General features: G+C 38.3%; 1 protein-coding gene across 4 annotated transcripts in view; it reads right to left on the bottom strand.

Moving 5' to 3' along the window:
* Nucleotides 1-16,851, bottom strand: part of TBC1D5 (TBC1 domain family member 5) — a 326,021-nt gene that overhangs the window by 158,479 nt on the left and 150,691 nt on the right. For all 4 annotated transcript variants that reach the window (XM_055709546.1, XM_055709545.1, XM_055709547.1 and 1 more), the window contains one exon: nt 5,151-5,217. In XM_055709546.1, the coding sequence (XP_055565521.1) occupies nt 5,151-5,217 (67 nt within the window). The remainder of the gene's footprint in view (nt 1-5,150; nt 5,218-16,851) is intronic.

Raw genomic sequence — 16,851 nt, 5'->3', positions numbered from 1 at the left:
CCTCTTTGCACACAAATGGCATCAACCAGAATGGCGTGTAGCAAATGGTTGTAGGGAAGACAAAAACCCCACAGACGCCAGTTTTACTACCTCCTTGTGGAAAGACAGGAAGGATGCAAACACCGAGTATTCTCCTGACAGAACGGAGATGCAGTGTTATTCCACTGCTTTGCCTTCTATTCCCCAAATTTTGTATCTCAAAATATTTGCAAAACCCAGCAGAAACAAGCTTGTTCTTCACAGCTCTTGATTATGTGCAGACGGACAAAGTTAGGAAAAACAGGTTATAACTGCACAGGGGTGGCTTGAAAGGAGAACAATAAAGAAACACCACCAGTGTTAGGTGTTTCCTAACAAAACTAAACAGGCTTGTGTAGATGGAAAAGGGCTGCTTCCGAATGGATTGAGACAAAGAGTTTTCCACCAGGTGGAGGTATACAAGTCGCCTACACCTTTGCACTGTGTTTAACATATAAGGACAGAAGCTACGTAGCCATTTGTGGCTCAGCTGCCAAGGAAAGTCACAGGTCAAAGCGGAGCCAAACTAGTTTCACTAGCCACTTTTGGAAGGGGTTAGGAACAGGGAGGAACAGCTTGCACCCCTTGCCGTCTTTCTTCTGTATGCTGAGTGTCAGTCCTGCGGTTGTTGGCTGGCACACAAGAAACGTGCCTCAGCCAGCAGGACCACATTGCCTTTCTGCAGTAAGAAAGAAAACATCTGGTAAGCGGAATCTGTAAGAAGTCAGGGGAAGAAAACGGAATACAAAAGTCTTTCTTTATACAAGATCTTCTGCCTATTTGAAATATCAGCAGAAGGAGGAATATACATTGCCTACATAACCCACAACTCTGAGCAATCGTCACTTGTCATGGAGTTTAAGCCACACAGGAAAGAACTTTATTTTGGTGCAGGGGGTAGGAATTAAACTCACAAGTGCAGAGACATATTAAGAAATTATCCAGCACTGTAGTCATGGGCCTCTGAGTCATAAAGTAAGTTAACAACACAAGTATGAAAAGTGAGCTTTTTTTAGGCTATATATTTATTAGAAGCAGTATTAATGTATGAATCCACCTTGGAAGAAAATAAGTGTCCTTGAGATGTTAGATTCTATCAGCCAAATTGAATGTCTGCATCAATGGCTCTCCCTAAAAGTCATAATTAGGTCATTAAAATATATTTAGAAAAATAGCCTGTAAAATAAAGTTAAAAAATACTCACCTTCATTTTATTTCATAGGTCACTGTTATACCATCTAATAAGATAATTAAAAACATGCAAGCAGCTGGTACTGAGGCTAAACAGATTAATGTAATAGTCTGTAGTCATATGTGCTGGCAAGGGGTTCACCTCTTTGGCGAGGAGAAGGTCAGCTGCCCTTGGGAAGGCTGTAGAAAGACAGTATTTCTACTTTCCAGTGGCACTGCATTGCAGATACTGAAACTAGAGACCCACGCCTATTTTTCTTTTTGTTTTGGTGAAGTCTGGCCTATTTGCACATCCAGAAAACGCTTTAATCATAGCAGTAAAATAATGCAGTAGAATGGAGCTCAAATATTTTCCTCAAGTTTTTTATGTTTTAAAGATGAAAGTTACTACATGTCTAAATCCTTGTTCCAATTTTTATAACAGTGAACTTCTAATTTTGAGGACATGATTCTAGGAAATAATTTTCATAATTTCTTATTAGTAAAGCTTCTTCTGAAGTACACAAAGAATACTTCCATCAGAGCCTGAAGACCAGCTAGAAAATTCTCTGAGGCCTGACAGGACACATTCACAAACTCACAGAATATTTAGATATATGTGCCAGTCACATGTGCTTCTCACTTACATTACTTACAAACTTTATGGCCTAAAGGGAAATGCTCACTGTCTGAACATAAGCAGCATTAAATACGTGCCATGATCAACACAAGAGCCACAAACTCTAAGGTGACACCTTCATATTAAAAATAAAACCATACAAATAGTTATGGAGCATCATAAATATATCAAAGGACAATGATCTGACATTCTTTATTAATACATACACACGCACTCAAAGTCTTGTACTGGATAGTGTCAAATTGTCCTTTAAAATCGAAAGTGTTCAAATCAAATACCTCTACCCCGTGGTTTTTTTACTGTGACAAAACCAAAAATGATACGCTCTTAAGAGCACTTTAATAGCAAAACACAGTCACATTCAAATATTTTTAAACATTTGGAGTTGCCTCTTCTCCTAAATAAATTGTAAAGAGACTGCAGCTGATAAAACATAAAGCAGCTTTTGTTTCAGTAAAAATTTTCAGTAGAATTTTCCATGTATTAGCTTTCTGCAAGCACGACATCTACCACGATCCAAAGATGCCTCTGCCTCTTTTTAGGGCAAGAATTCACTAGCCAGGCTTTTTGAAATACAATAGGCTGAAACACATTGGGCAAGCAAGACTACCATCAGTTTTACCAAATTACTAACCTACTGAAACAATATTCACTGACAGTATCCTAAAATAAGTCCAAATCTCTAAGAAGGCCTTAAAGAAGTAACAACCAATTACCATTGTTACATTTCAAGGTAGTTTGAGATTAATTTTTCACCTTTCATAAGGTATTAGCTGCTTATTTTTACTTAACGTGCAGCCCAGAACTACAACTATCAACACAATATTCAACTCAACCAGCAAATTTACAGGCAGTCTCATTATGTGATGGGAGTTACTTGCCACTGAGCAGAAAATATTCATTTCACACCTTAAACACTGTAATACTACTTAATAACAGTGCTTGCCAGTTCTTAAAAGTCAGAGGTTTCTTATATATACATGTGTGTGTGTGTGTGTGTGTGTGTATATATACAATCCCCCTCCCCACCCGACCCCCCATACATGTATATACACTGTACTATCTTGGCTTTACCATCTTGCCTCTACTTATAAAAATAATACCCTGGCAGTGATATATGGGTCTGGTTTTAAAATATTAATTAATGTCAGTTTTGTAAGTTGGGCTGTAAACGTTTCTGACAGGGTATGGTTACTATTCAGTGGAAATCGCAGCCAACGTCACGCTGATGATACTCACTTTGGACTAAGGAACATGGAGATGCAAAGACCAGCTTCAACCTCTACTTTTTTTTGTGAAGCATTGAAGGCGGCTGAGGACTCGCTACAGTTTAAACTGATTTAAGTAAATGGTACCATGCTCTGTGCTCCCACTGCCATGGACATGCTGTCCATGCTGGCTACTTTCCTTCCACTGGCATCGACACCCATGTGAACCTTTGGCCAGTGGACACGGTGAGCAGTCACCAGAAGGCTCTCCGCTACAAAGAATGAGTAGATTGGGCTGGGTTAGCTCCCTGGGCTGGCGCACCGAGTGAGGAGTGCTATGGCATGAGTGGAGAAGGGGTAGGAGGAAAGGGTCAGACCCCAGTCCCACAGCTTACACCCTCGTGGAATCAGAGCCTAGCTGAAGCTGGCTTCCTCTTCAAGCGCTACACCTTGGCTGGTACAACAGCTGCGGCTCCCGAGGTAATGACTTTCAGGAGTAAGTGTCCCAGAATTAATGGCAGAGAGAGCGCTCAACTCCTTTCTTTTGCTGACCTGGCTAAATTCTATCTTGCCTATGTTTCAGCAAGTGCTTCATAGTCTTTGTATGTACATATGCTTCTCACCTAAAAACCACGAAGATTATTCTGGATGCTATTTTTGAGCCCTTCTTTTAACTTAGATAGTATGCTGCATGCGTTAGAGATCACAAATCTGACAAGAAATAGAGTCCGGCAGAATCCTGAAACAGATCTGCTAACATATTTTTCTCAAAGTGACCACGCTAACTACCCTCGAAGCGTTTTATATCACCACAAAGTAGGTTTCAGCAGAGCAGACATATAGAAAACTGGAAGGATTTGCAAATCAAACCTCCCCCATCCCACAGAGTCCCTGCAAGCACACCCTTTTTTCCAACCTTGCTCTCAGTCCAGAAGCTTCCTCTGGGTGTTTGAATCGCCACAAACTCTTCGCTGTTCCCTCCAGGTCCTTACGAAAAGTCTTTCTCTTCAACATCCCCACGCGCGGGCTGTTTGCTCCCTGCCCTCCTCAGCAATCTCTCGGTCTCCAGCCTGCAACAGGTTCTCCAGGCGTTGTGTCCCTCCCCACCACCCCACCCTGAAGGATGCCCATGCCCAGCACAGCGATAATTCCCACCCAGCCGGCTGCAACCCAGACGAGGCGCACAGGCAGGTTCCTCCTGCCTGCCTGCCTACACCTCTTTGAAGTACAGCCTCCAGTAGACTACAAACGAAAAATGAAAAAGATGCCATCCATCACGGTTCACTAAATGAATCTAAAATACTCAAGTGGTAAGCTTGTTTTCTTTTACCGTACTAAAGGATCGAGATCAGATGCAGTCATGCTGGTTAGCACAAATCTTACTATTCATTTACCAGTCACAAAGACAAAGATTTAGCATTTGTAGCAGAGGCAGAATTTTCCTGGCTGAAAGATGCAACTACACGCCTGCTGATTACCTTTCTGTGCTTTCAAGTACAACAGCCTCCCGTACGTACCCAAGCAAGACTCAAGCTGCTCAGTGACAGCACTGCAAAAAGTTACTCAGCGTCACGTTTCTTTTACTGGTGTTTACTACCAACAGAACTGAAATACTGTCTTCCCGTCAGAAAGCCTCAAATTTAACAACTGGCTTTGGGTTTTGACCTGAAATAACAAGCAAATAAAGTTCCATGCGGTCCATAGATCCAGTTACTTTGGAGAAGATCAGAAAGGTTGATCCCTGGTGAGTTACATATTTCAACAGTATTTTGATTAGCTGCTATGACTTTAGGAGAAAATTTGTACTTTATCACATTATTTGGAGAAAAATAACAACAAAATGACCTTAAAAATATTTAGAATTACAAACATCCTGTACTTTTGTTAGTTGAACATTTTGAACAACTTTCTCAAAAAAATAATAATCCAGAAAACAACTTTTCAGATCATTCCTTAATTAAATCGTTCATGTCTTTAAGTCTACTGACGACTGCAATTTAGATTGCACAATACTCTTAAAATAGGTGGACCTGTTCTTTTGCTTTAAATAGATTATGCTGCTTATTATATTTAAACTTTTTAAAATTAGAAAATAACTCTAAAAAATTACCAACCTGTAAGAAATAAATGTTCCGTCAGAATCTGAGGTGTGGTGTGTGCTTCCATTTTCATTTGCTCCTCCTAATACAAAAACAAAACAAACCACCTTTGTTATAAGACAAACCCTGATAACAAATGACACAATTTTGATGAGAATTGCAATTGATTTTACCATTTATGGCAACTTTAGTTTACAACAAAACTTAACACACACAAGTCTCAACTTTACCTCTTCAAATTTTTACAGCTGGCAAGAGAGAGAACTAGCCTCCGTGTTCAATCTGGAGTAAAAATGTTCAGAAAATCTGAGATTTAATTTCACTGGAAGTTTTGACTGAGGGCCTTCTCAACTTGTTAAATATAATTTTATTAGTATAAGGTTACTGAAGTATACCATATAAACAATTAGTTTGATTTTACTAACTTTAAGTCAAAGAATGTAAAAGTTCATCTATTTTGTGAAAAATTTTGAACCGAATGTGTGATACCAGGTGTTTTTCTTTGTCATAGCACAAGTTCAAAACTTCTCTGAGCCCACCTAAGTAACATGTCTGCTAAACATCTTGTTTTACATCCTGTGGGCTGTTTATACATACAGCTGTGATGTTCATAGAAACCAAGGATTACAAGAAAATCTTCCTCTCTGTAATAACTACTTCTATTGAAGGACTGTTAAAAGCCAGAATCATCTGTTTTTCCAAGCAAATTTATTCATGTCCTGGTTTATACTATTTATTCTTGCCCAACCTGTCATTCAGCTTGATAATTCTATGTTCCTGTGTATTACCTTAATCCATTTACCAATAGTGTTGTGCACCTTTGCGTCCTCTGTTCTTCTTCCTAAAATCAAGTTCTTTCAGTCTTTTTCCCTAACTGGAGGCTCCTTACTCCCTGTTTTGTTTAAATCCGTCCTTCTTACACAGGGGAAAGAAGGGACAGGAGCTGTAGACAGCATACTAGAAGTTTAATCAGTTGGATTTTTTGGGCAGCGGTTTTCTTCCCTATCAAAAAAACCTTGCTCGATACACTAGAGTCACGACACACCATCTTGCAGTTTCACAGCCATCTTTAACCAACACTCCTACGTTTCCTCTTAGTTTTTATTTACAAAGAGAAGTTTGCAGTTTACAGTAAAAATTCTTGCTACTACAACACTGTATTTCACACTATTTCATGCTGTTTCTAGTCCTCTTTTCCTCAGAAAGGACCAGTCCTACCTGAAAACTAGTTGTGCTTGCACTGTATACCACCTTCTATTACCTTCCCTTTGTAAAAGTCTCTCAGTGCAGTCTCTCACTGTGCGGCAAGACAACAAATGAAAATATTAAGCTCAGTTCTACCACAAGCTCCACTAAAAATATTTCTTTCATTATAACCTGCATTTATCTATTCATCTTATAATTACTATATTTCACCAATCCCCATCCTTTCTATTTCGCAACATCTCCCGTGGCACTACATCAGACTTTTTTGTTTACTGAGGTCCAGATAGACTTAACGTATTTTCTTAATGTATATTTTGAAAGGCTAGCTGGGCACAATCTCCTGTTCAACAAAAACCCTGCACTAAAAGTTATGCCATTTGCTTTTCTTTTCTTCCTTATAAACTTTTCTAACCCCCTGCACAGAGAACAGTCAGCCTATATAGCTGCCTTGCTCTCACATTTTTATCTCTTTAATCTAAGCACAGGAACTCCATTTTTCCTCTCCAAATACATGCTATCAGCCATGAACTAAAAGACTAAAAAATTGTTCCGTGCAGGGCTATTTATCAGTATTATTGAAAGACACTCCCTCTGCAAGTCAGGTGGCTTTACTCTTTATTGGATGTGTTAATTTATATCTAATCAAAATTCCCTTCTGTTTTCTTTATTTGTTTTCAGGTTTTGTTTTTACTGAAAATCAAAACTATTCCGGTTTAGACCATATCTGGATCACATTTAATATCATTTGTCTGTTTGCACCACACAATGGTTCTAGTTTTGCTCTGCAGAAAGCTTCTTTACAAAGTCAAGTAATATTTTCTTGTTAATTTAAATTCCCTTCTTCTAATTCAACTTAACTTTTTCTAATTGTCACTATAACCCCACGCTTCCTGATATCCAGCAGGCAGCCTTCTTTGCAGTTCAAGTGGTTTTCCTCTTTCTTTCAGGATCTTTGCTTAGTCCAGACATTCCTTAAAAAAGTTAATAATTCACTTTGGCATAGAACTTTCCTTCCAAGTGTTTTTTCTCATATAACCTGGAATGCATTTTTTTATTAACTTTTGCACCTTTGACTAAAATAAATATCAAACCTCTAATACATTTTAGTCAAAGATCTCTCAGTCCAGTCAATTTCACTAATTACCTCTCTCAATTTATTTCGAAAAAGGGAATTCTACTTAATGAATCTGGTTTTCTGCTTACTAACTTTAACTACGTTAACAACACCAGATATTTCATCCGGGAGACGACCCGCCCATTATTAATAACCAATAAAGACCTCCCATTATTAATAACCAGATGGTTATTAATAGCGATGGCTATTATTCCTTTTTTTCTTGTATCTTGGAAAATAGTCTCCCATACCGGGACAATTTTCAGTGATATTACCCATCTCCCCATCTCATCCCAAGCATTCAGAGAAATGACTAAACCATGTTGGGTCTCTTCTAAAGCTCCAAGGCTACGTGCAGGGATACTGGGCGATTGTTTACAGGGACACGGCACATCAAAGTGGGTCCTGAATGCACTACCGCACTTTATTTATACTTAGACAACTCCTAAGCATTCACCTATCACACCAGCCAGACTGAAAAAGAAAACTCATCCACAACGCTAAGTTCACATGCTGAAAAGTATCTTTTGGGACTCTTTTTAAGAATGGCAACATGATCTTCCTTTCTGAAGAATGAGGTTTAAGAATATCTCAGAAAACGCAAAGCCTTTATCATCTTTCAACTAAACCATTTGTCCTGCTTGAAGAGTCAACAGGACTCTGCAATGAAAACAAGAATCTCGGTGATAAAAGTTGTTCTTTCATCAGAATCCCACAATGAACATTTGGGGGGATCCTGGGTCTACCACATCCACTGAGCCGTCTTCACAAACTACTCCAAGTGTAGCTTGCTTTATTCTAAAGCACTCTCTTGGAAGACAGTAATTTCCTTTATTTAAGTGACTGCCACAATACTTTAGGATTCTTAATTGTATACCCATTGTTAATAAAACCCATATTCAAGTTATCATTGGGTTGGGGTTTTGGTTTTTTTTTTGTTTTTTTTTTTTTTTAGAGCTGCTCAGTGATGCAGCTCCATCACATTATTAGCAACAGCTAGCAAAATTAGATAGGACTAGGGTGCATTCAGCTCTCAAAACCAGGATTTAGTGGAGCAGGCACTTCTGTTGTTGTTTTCTTGCTCCATTCCCTGTAAGACATAGATAGGTCTGTTATGACACCTTGAAAGATGATTTAGAAGTCTTTCATTGGAAGTGATAAAAATAATAAAGCAAAGTGCAAAGTACTGACTGACTTAAAAAAAGATTCCCTAAATTTTACCTACTTTTATTCAAAAGGCTTTCTAGCAAATCCTGGTAAGTTTTCACAGTCAGCAATACTTGAGAACAAATGGGACAGGTGCTTTACTAACTAAAGACAGTAAGCTGTGGGAATCCATGCCCTGGATCATCTTTCCTCAGGCAAGTTCCAGTTATTCCTCCTGTTGATAGGTATGGTGAACGCCCAGTAGAACAGATAGATTACTTTTATCTTCTTCAGTGATAATGACCCAATCCTCCAGTAAAATTAAGATGTATACTGAACAGTTATGAATACAAGATTTGTGATGCTGGTAACAGAATTTGTGGTCTCCTTTACAAATCCTAATTGATTCAGTATTATCCTAATCTTCAGAACTTTTCTGAGACTCAAAAATGGTAAGACTGGTTCTGTTGAAGAAACAGAGGATGCTCTATAACACTGCCCCACACCTCGGGAAAAAGTTTCCAAACTTCCAAGTGCAAAAGCTAGGGCGGGGGAAAAAAGGTAAAATAAATCTTATCACACTTTCAGAGGAAGGAGAAGGAAAACAACCGGTACTGCAACAAGCATCAGTATCAAAGTAAGTACGACTAAGGTGCCCAGCTTTCAGTACTAGAGCAGTCACTGGTTTTAATACAACAAAATAAGGTGGTATCTTTCTGAAGGGACTGAAAATCATCTGGATATCTTTCTTGCTGCTGTTTTAACGGGAGAAACTCCCTCTCCTGAGAAGGAACACTTTCTCCTGAAAGAATTCAGTTCTATTCCCCTATTTTATTTGGTAAAGGCTGTTCTTGTGCCTGGAGACCAGGGGCTAAAGGGAAGCGGGGCTTGGGTAGCAGGGACCTGGTACTACTGGACATAGTTGGAGGCTATTTCAAGAGAATTTGCATAACCTGAAATTGACGCTTTTACTAACCAGCCAAAAAAGACCATTTCATATGCTGGCTTCTTTAGATTTCAGAGATGCATGGAGAAGAATTTGTAAATTGCACATTTACTAGGGTACTGCCTTCAACCAGAACACACAGGCTTGTCACTTGCAGTAACTGTTTTCTTCTAAAAACATGTTTGAGATTACAGAGATAGCATAAAATAGAGGAGCCCTGAATAAGAAGGATGCCAAGCACACTTTCTGAAGATTATCTGAAAACCATGTGTAGAAATTGTAACAAAAGGAAGTTGAATTTAAGTATGCACAGTATTTTTGTACTTTTATTTTTGAAGAGCCTAATATACTGATAGTATAATATTTCCTTAAAGAAGAGTTTTTTCAAGGTGCAGTACACAGTTTCCACATCAAGCAATAAGAATAAACCAGATTTCCGAGCCCCAGTTCAACGGTGGGAAGATGCTCTGGGTATGCACCAAGCACAAGGGGCATTCTGAGCTTAAGCATGCGCTCAACAAGAATGAAAAAGCACGTGAAGAAGGATGTAGGGATCAGATACTTCTCACTGATGTCCTTCATCACTTCTCTTGAGAACAGCTGTTTTCTGCAAGATACAAAAATTCAGCACAGGACTTCTTACAGAGAAGGGGTGGGATACTGTCATCACCAGCTGCAAGTCTATGAAGACAGGAAGCTTGAGTGACATTCCCTTACTCTATGGATATACTCCTACTTTTAAAAATAACTTCTTTTTTTTTTTTTTTCTTTTGAGAATGATTTTGACACTGAAGAAATGCCTTTACATATATATGTATTTCTGTCTGTACGTATACACGCATATGCACGTCTGTGTGTGGGCACACGTGTATTACTACATAGTGCTAACCGACATACCCATCCTTGTCAGCTCTGCAAGGTTTTATGGCTGGCAGTTTAGGAATTCGTGGTAAAAGTGATCCCACTTAGGAAATCAAACTGCGCATCCCCCTGCTAACAAGTGTCAAAATGGAGATAGATCTCTCCGCTGACGAGTTTGCAGTCTGCTTAATATATTCTTTGTATTCTACTCAAAGGTTAAAATGTTGTTAAAAAACAAAATTTATTTAACAGCTGTGAAAATTTTAAGTTCAGGTGGATATAAAGCACTCGATCATTAATGCAGTGTTTTACGATTAGAGACAAGGATAATTTTAACACAAATATATGCTTGCAGTCTAAGGTTGTCAATTCTTATAACATGACTTCCAATTCCGTGCTTATGTTCATTTTCAACATATTTAAAGCTTAATAATTTAATGATTTATCCAATTTTAATTTATACTTTCAAAACCACTTTGAACAATCTGAGGTGCCACTGGAGATCATAACAGTGGTCCTGGTTAAGTCAAATAATAATTACAGCGCTTTCACTTTAAAGATGAGATTATTTTTAATTATTGAGTGAAGTACTTGAGGTACCATACTTATATAATTATGCTACTCATTAAATGGTTATTGAAAGCTGAAATGTAATTTTAATGACAGCTACCTATTTTTCTTTGCACACTTTATAGATGACAGATCAGTCAGGAATTCTAGTTTGCTCAAAAAAATCCTTGCAGCTGCACTGGTTCTTTCAGGTGTAAAACAATTAAGCTGTTCTTTTTTTAAAACTTCAAACATTTCTTTTCTCAAATTATATTTATACAATATAGAGGAACTAGTAAAAACAGGACAATAATGCATGGCTATTTTTTCTTCTTCACGATAACACCAAAATTCTGGTTCTAAACTACACACATTCCAAACAATATCCCTCCAAAAATAGTGACAATACAAATATGGAAGAATGATTTTAGTCAAAATGTGCTCCTCATATAATGCATACAAAAAAAAAATTGCTTAACAGATTGCAGACCTTTATTGTGAGTATAAAGGGGTAATCAACATACAATAAGCATTTTACTATGCATTAAAACTATATATAATTCCACAAGACTCCTTTGCTTTTTGTAACACCGAGGTTCACAACTCTTCAAACATAAAATTCCTTTGTACTATTTACTTCACAGATAGATATTCATCAAACTGATCTGGATGAAATTTTTTCTGATACACGGGAATCTCTGTCAAGTCAGTGACACCACAGAGTCATGGTCTCAGAAAAAGCACCTAAAGACTCATGCTCTGTATTTTAATCCTTTATAGATGGTGTCTGAAATTCAGCGTATTTGTCCATTGTTCCAAAGGTTGGTATCTTGTTCAAATTAAGCTTTCTTTTTTCGCAACGAAAACCAAACAGAATAGTAAATTTGTTTCATTAACAATATTAAAGCAAAGATTTCTGAGTTCGCTGTATGGGGAAAAGGCAATAAAGTTTTGAAGAGGGAAAAACTGCTTTGTTCCTTCAATCCCCTAGTTGAAATTAATTATAGCAAATGTTTATGAAAACATCTGTTCCATACAGTTATAAATTCTTAATTTTAGCATGGGCGATTCCAGGCTCCTCTATTATTTGGAAAGAGAACAGTTTGACAATTGAAAGGTTTACAAAACAGCAGACAATTTGTAATTCTACAGTATCAAATATGCAGTTTGGAAAGTCTTCAGGATGTCTGCAGCAAAGAAAAAAATAAAATAAAATGCAGAACGACTAAGACGACTGAAGCATTCTGACTTGGGACTGCTGATAGACCAAAATGGCAGTAGAAGGAGAAAAAAAAAATAAAAATATAAGGAGAACTAATCCCAAAACATACGGCAAATTGAGGTTTTACTACATAAACTAGATGTTTAAAAAGTAAAACGGAGCAGAGAGATGGATGTCGCTGTATTTTGCTGGCTTCCCGAGGAGTGCGGGAGGGAAGCTCACGGCATTGCTGCGTCGTGTCAAGAGAGGGCGCTGCAGAGTTTCGGATGATGCAGGCGCTGCTCCCCTTCCGCAGCTCCATCGCTGGCACCCGCAGCCCCTTTGCCACACACAATCTTTCGGACTTTTTGCGTAACACCCTTGCAACCACAGTGTTAAATTCAATTTACACCAAATAAGCTTTTAAAATGATTAAATGGAGCAAGCTGGAAGCGGTGTACGGAACCTGAAAATAATGCCTTCAGCTAAAGAATTAAGTGCGCAGCACTTCTGATATTTATTAAATAATTATTAGGCTGGAAAGTTGAAGAACATTTCACTCCGAGGAAGTTGTTTCAGTTTTCTGAAATAAATACGATGCAACTTTTTGGTAAGCAATCTTTTAAGTGTAAATCTGACTCTATCCCTTGCTTCAAAGTTCATTTAGCATTAGATGCATGCTTTGAATGCTTGCGTTGCTTGGTACAGATTTTTGGGTTGCATTTTGGTTTCAACAACTGTGCCCTAAAACAGTCTTTTGCCATGAATGACATAAAAAATACACACTATGATAATGAGTGATTTATGCAGATAATTAACTGTGAGACTTCGCCATTCAAAGTGCAAAACTCTTACACAGGCTGAAATATTCCATTTGTTTATCCTCCAATATCGACACCAGAAAAATCTATCAGGCATTAACAGTGTTTTTTCCCCTTTAAGTGTATTTGTGTTAAGGAAGGAACAAAACTGGAAAACACAATACGGTACCCACACATACCCTCGTCTTCTGACAGTGAAAGCTGCTCACATTTGAAAGCAGGTCAGGAATGCTGACACCAAGGTGCAAAATCAAAGGCTGTTTTAGCCCCGCAGAAAGCTGCTGAACAATGTAATAGGCAAACACCCTGGTTTGCAGTTATGAAGAAAAACTTCTGGAGATAATGACAGTACCTTGCCTTGCATGTTGCTCAAACCCAGTCAATTCCGGTGTCTTTTGGATTGCTGATTTACGACGATCAAGTGGCAGCTTCTATGATCTTTGCATATAAAATCACAGTTGCATATGTGTATCCGCCTATATGAGTAAACTCTGCGTATTCTCCATGCAAAATCTCTGTTTCAAATAATTTTGTCTATGCACTTCAGTTTAAATCAAGACACATAAAAATAACAGGGTTTCCATTTTAAGTGAAACTGCTTCTGAGTGTTCACAGATCTAAACACCAACTCTGTCATTAGGTTAGCCTGTAAATTAACATACCACTTTTCCACACGTAAAATGTATGTGTGAAAAGTGTGGATGGGAAAAGATACACAAAAGTCTAGATGACTGATTTTGAAATCAGAATGTGGCATTAGCATTTAAGAAATGTAGACCCTTTAGCTCAATTTAAAATAAATTCAACAATAAGTACATTCAAAGGATTTATTTATAATATTTCTCTCCCCGATAAAGCCTCTGTGTTTACCAATAGGCTGAGCTATACACTGTACTCTAAAACCAGTAAAATACATAGAATAAGGAATTTTACTCTTAATACCATTAAACTAATTCTTACGAGTGCTTCAGAAGAATTCTCAGGTGATTGCAAGGTATTGAAATCTTAAATAATTTATATCCACAGGTGTTTTAAAAAAAATCTCTTTGAACATGATGGAAAGGCCAAGTTTAACTGTGATGCTAACAGTGATTTAAACGCTTCAGAAAACGCACATACATGGAAAAATAATTTCGCTTCCCATTGAGTGGGAACCACACAATACTAGCTTATATAAGCAAATGTGACTTCCACAGAAGTTGATAAGCATTTAGTCCAGTAATGCCTGGATTGAATTTGCTACCAGCAGCAATAAGACGAGTAAAAGAAAAAAATCCACAGGTTAAGGTAAAATTTGATTCTTCGAGCTTTTTTTTCCCCAGTTATTGTTCTCCTAGTGCACCTGTCTTTGGTCCGTAGTAAATTATGTCAGCTTCTGTTCATATGCTCAATACTACACCCTGTATCTTAATGTCTTATACTTAACCTGGCTGGCTTAATTTAAACTTATCATTTACCATGCGCAACTGAAGTTCCTAGGTCATCACCAAATGTGACTCAGAAGACTCCAGAAAAAGATACAAACATTTTAGTGTAGTCTGATTGAAGTGGAAGCTGTATACCTAGTAAATAATATCATCTCGAACTTCAGTAAATTCTTTAAGAGTATACACACTTCACAAAATAGCACATTAGCAAAATCGGCAAAACAGAGGATAGAGTAATCCACTATAACTAGGGACAAATAGCACAATTAAGAGTTTGCATAGAAAGAAAAAAAAAATCTTAGAAGCCACCTGGCTTCATCGCTAGGAACTTGTGTCCCATGATATACAAATGCCGAGTGACTTATCACTTGCATCCAGAAGAATTTGGCTAATTTTAACTTATAAACAGCCTAAAAGGCCTTTGAGCTATAAATTGCAATAATCTAAAGATGGCAAGAGGCAATAAACATGAGTTAATGACTCAGCATCCTCCTGAGATAGCACTGGTCATGCAGCTTTGCTTAATCTTAGACGTGCACAATCACTGTAAAAAGGTGGTCTCCAGAGACTATTTACACTGACAATATGAAAACCATACCATCTCTTTATGTGTTTGAAGGCTACTATTGTCCTTTAATTTACTTCAATTACATCCTATTTTTAACCACATTTCTATCTTATAGAAAGATGCAATCCTTCTGTTTGGGATAATAAATCATATGTATATATAGTTTGATTTTCACATTCAAAAGCAGTAATGCATATTCCATTGAGTTGTGGAAAAAAAAATGGAGTTGATAAAGATTGAGCCGTTTTCTAACATTCTGTTGTTCTGCCAAGATTAAAGGATAGTACAGGACAAACCAGAAAGGATTACGTGATCTTTTATGGAAATAGAATTGCCCTTTGAAAAAGGAGCTAGCTGCTCTTCAGCTGAGAATAACAGGTTTACCAGGAGAAAGGCCAGCTTGGCCAGGAAGGCAGGCGGTAGTGATAGGCAGCCTCACCTGCTAAAGCTGGGGAGGTGTCCTCATGATAACCAGGACCAGAGGTTAACAAGAACAGGAGCAATTCTGCTTTGTTTCTTTGCTGTTTCTTATCATAGGAAGCTACTCCAGCAGGCTGACGACTTCCAGCACTGTTAATGGACGTCAAAGGCTTCTGAAAGCAGAATGTACTTTCTTGGACTTTCTTTCTTGAGCATAAATGTGTTTTGGAAAACTGAAAATCATACCACTTTGGTTTGCCCAGCACACACACGTAAAGAGGTACAGCCCAAAGTCAGAGCATTCTCATGGTTACTCTGGTGACACATGGGGTAACAGCTACTCGCTTACCTGGAACGGGATAACAGACAGTATTTACAGCTAGGAGGCAACCAGGATGAATAAAAGCAGCAGCACCACTGCTGCAAATGGCAACACGGGAATTCAGGCACACAAGAAACCAAAAGGCAGTGGAGCTACTTGGCATCCCATGCAGGGGCTGGCACTACCCCGAGAGGCAGCAGCTGAACTGTGGGGTTTGGCTCCCAGAGGAAGCAGAGGAGAAGCCTGAACTTTGGAAGTCGTCACAGAGATGCAAGACTAGGCAATGCCTGAACTTTCCTCAAAGGCTACCATTTGAAAAGCACACAGTAAGAGGTGAAGGAAGTCCCACATGCAGCCAGGGGCAGGGAGAGGCACTTGGGTACCCTCAGCATCCCTGTCACCCCAGGAAGCTCAGCCCTCTGGCTCCTTCCATCTGCAGCCTCCTCCTCCCCTACCACAGCTCCTTTTAGCACCGGTGGAAGCAGTCAGATCTGTAGGTTTGACAGGCTGCTTTGGATTTCGATCAATGTAAACTGCAGGATAATCGGTTAAATTAGTTAGAAAAGGGATCCTGCTTGTATCTAATGAAAACCCATGTTTTTAATAATGTAACTACATGACACACTTTAGCAGCATTACACAAACACACACACACACACAAGTAGAGATAACCAATGGCTGACTAACAAAAAAAAGTAGAGATAACCAATGGTTGATTAAAGTATGAACACAACATACTAGAAGCGCATGTAATTTTTACTTCCTTTAGCCATCATTCCTAACACAGTAGAAAGCACATTTTTTCACTCCTTAACAAATTCATTCTGTAAATAATTTTGAAAAAGCAAATTAGTCTCTGGGTAAAGTTTAGTTACCTGGGTAAAACTTAAAGATGTTCCACCAGTAGCAGAGTCTAAGAGTTAAGATAATTCACAGGTACGCTGTTGTGGGTTTTTTGGGTTTTGGGTGGCGTTTTTTTTGTTTGTTTGTTTGTTTGTTTTTGTTTTTGTTTTTTTTTTAAATCATAGGATGCCTTCACCATATGATAGCACCACTACCTGGCAAACTTGAGCGAGATGGTTTGAGAAAAACCTGAACAACCTGAAGACGACCCACACTGCCACACAGACTCAAA

The sequence above is a fragment of the Falco cherrug genome, chromosome 4 (genome assembly GCF_023634085.1).
Source record: "Falco cherrug isolate bFalChe1 chromosome 4, bFalChe1.pri, whole genome shotgun sequence".
NCBI lineage: Eukaryota > Metazoa > Chordata > Aves > Falconiformes > Falconidae > Falco > Falco cherrug.
The sequence above is the reverse complement of the archived record's forward strand: the minus strand, read 5'-3'. Positions and strand labels throughout refer to the sequence as shown.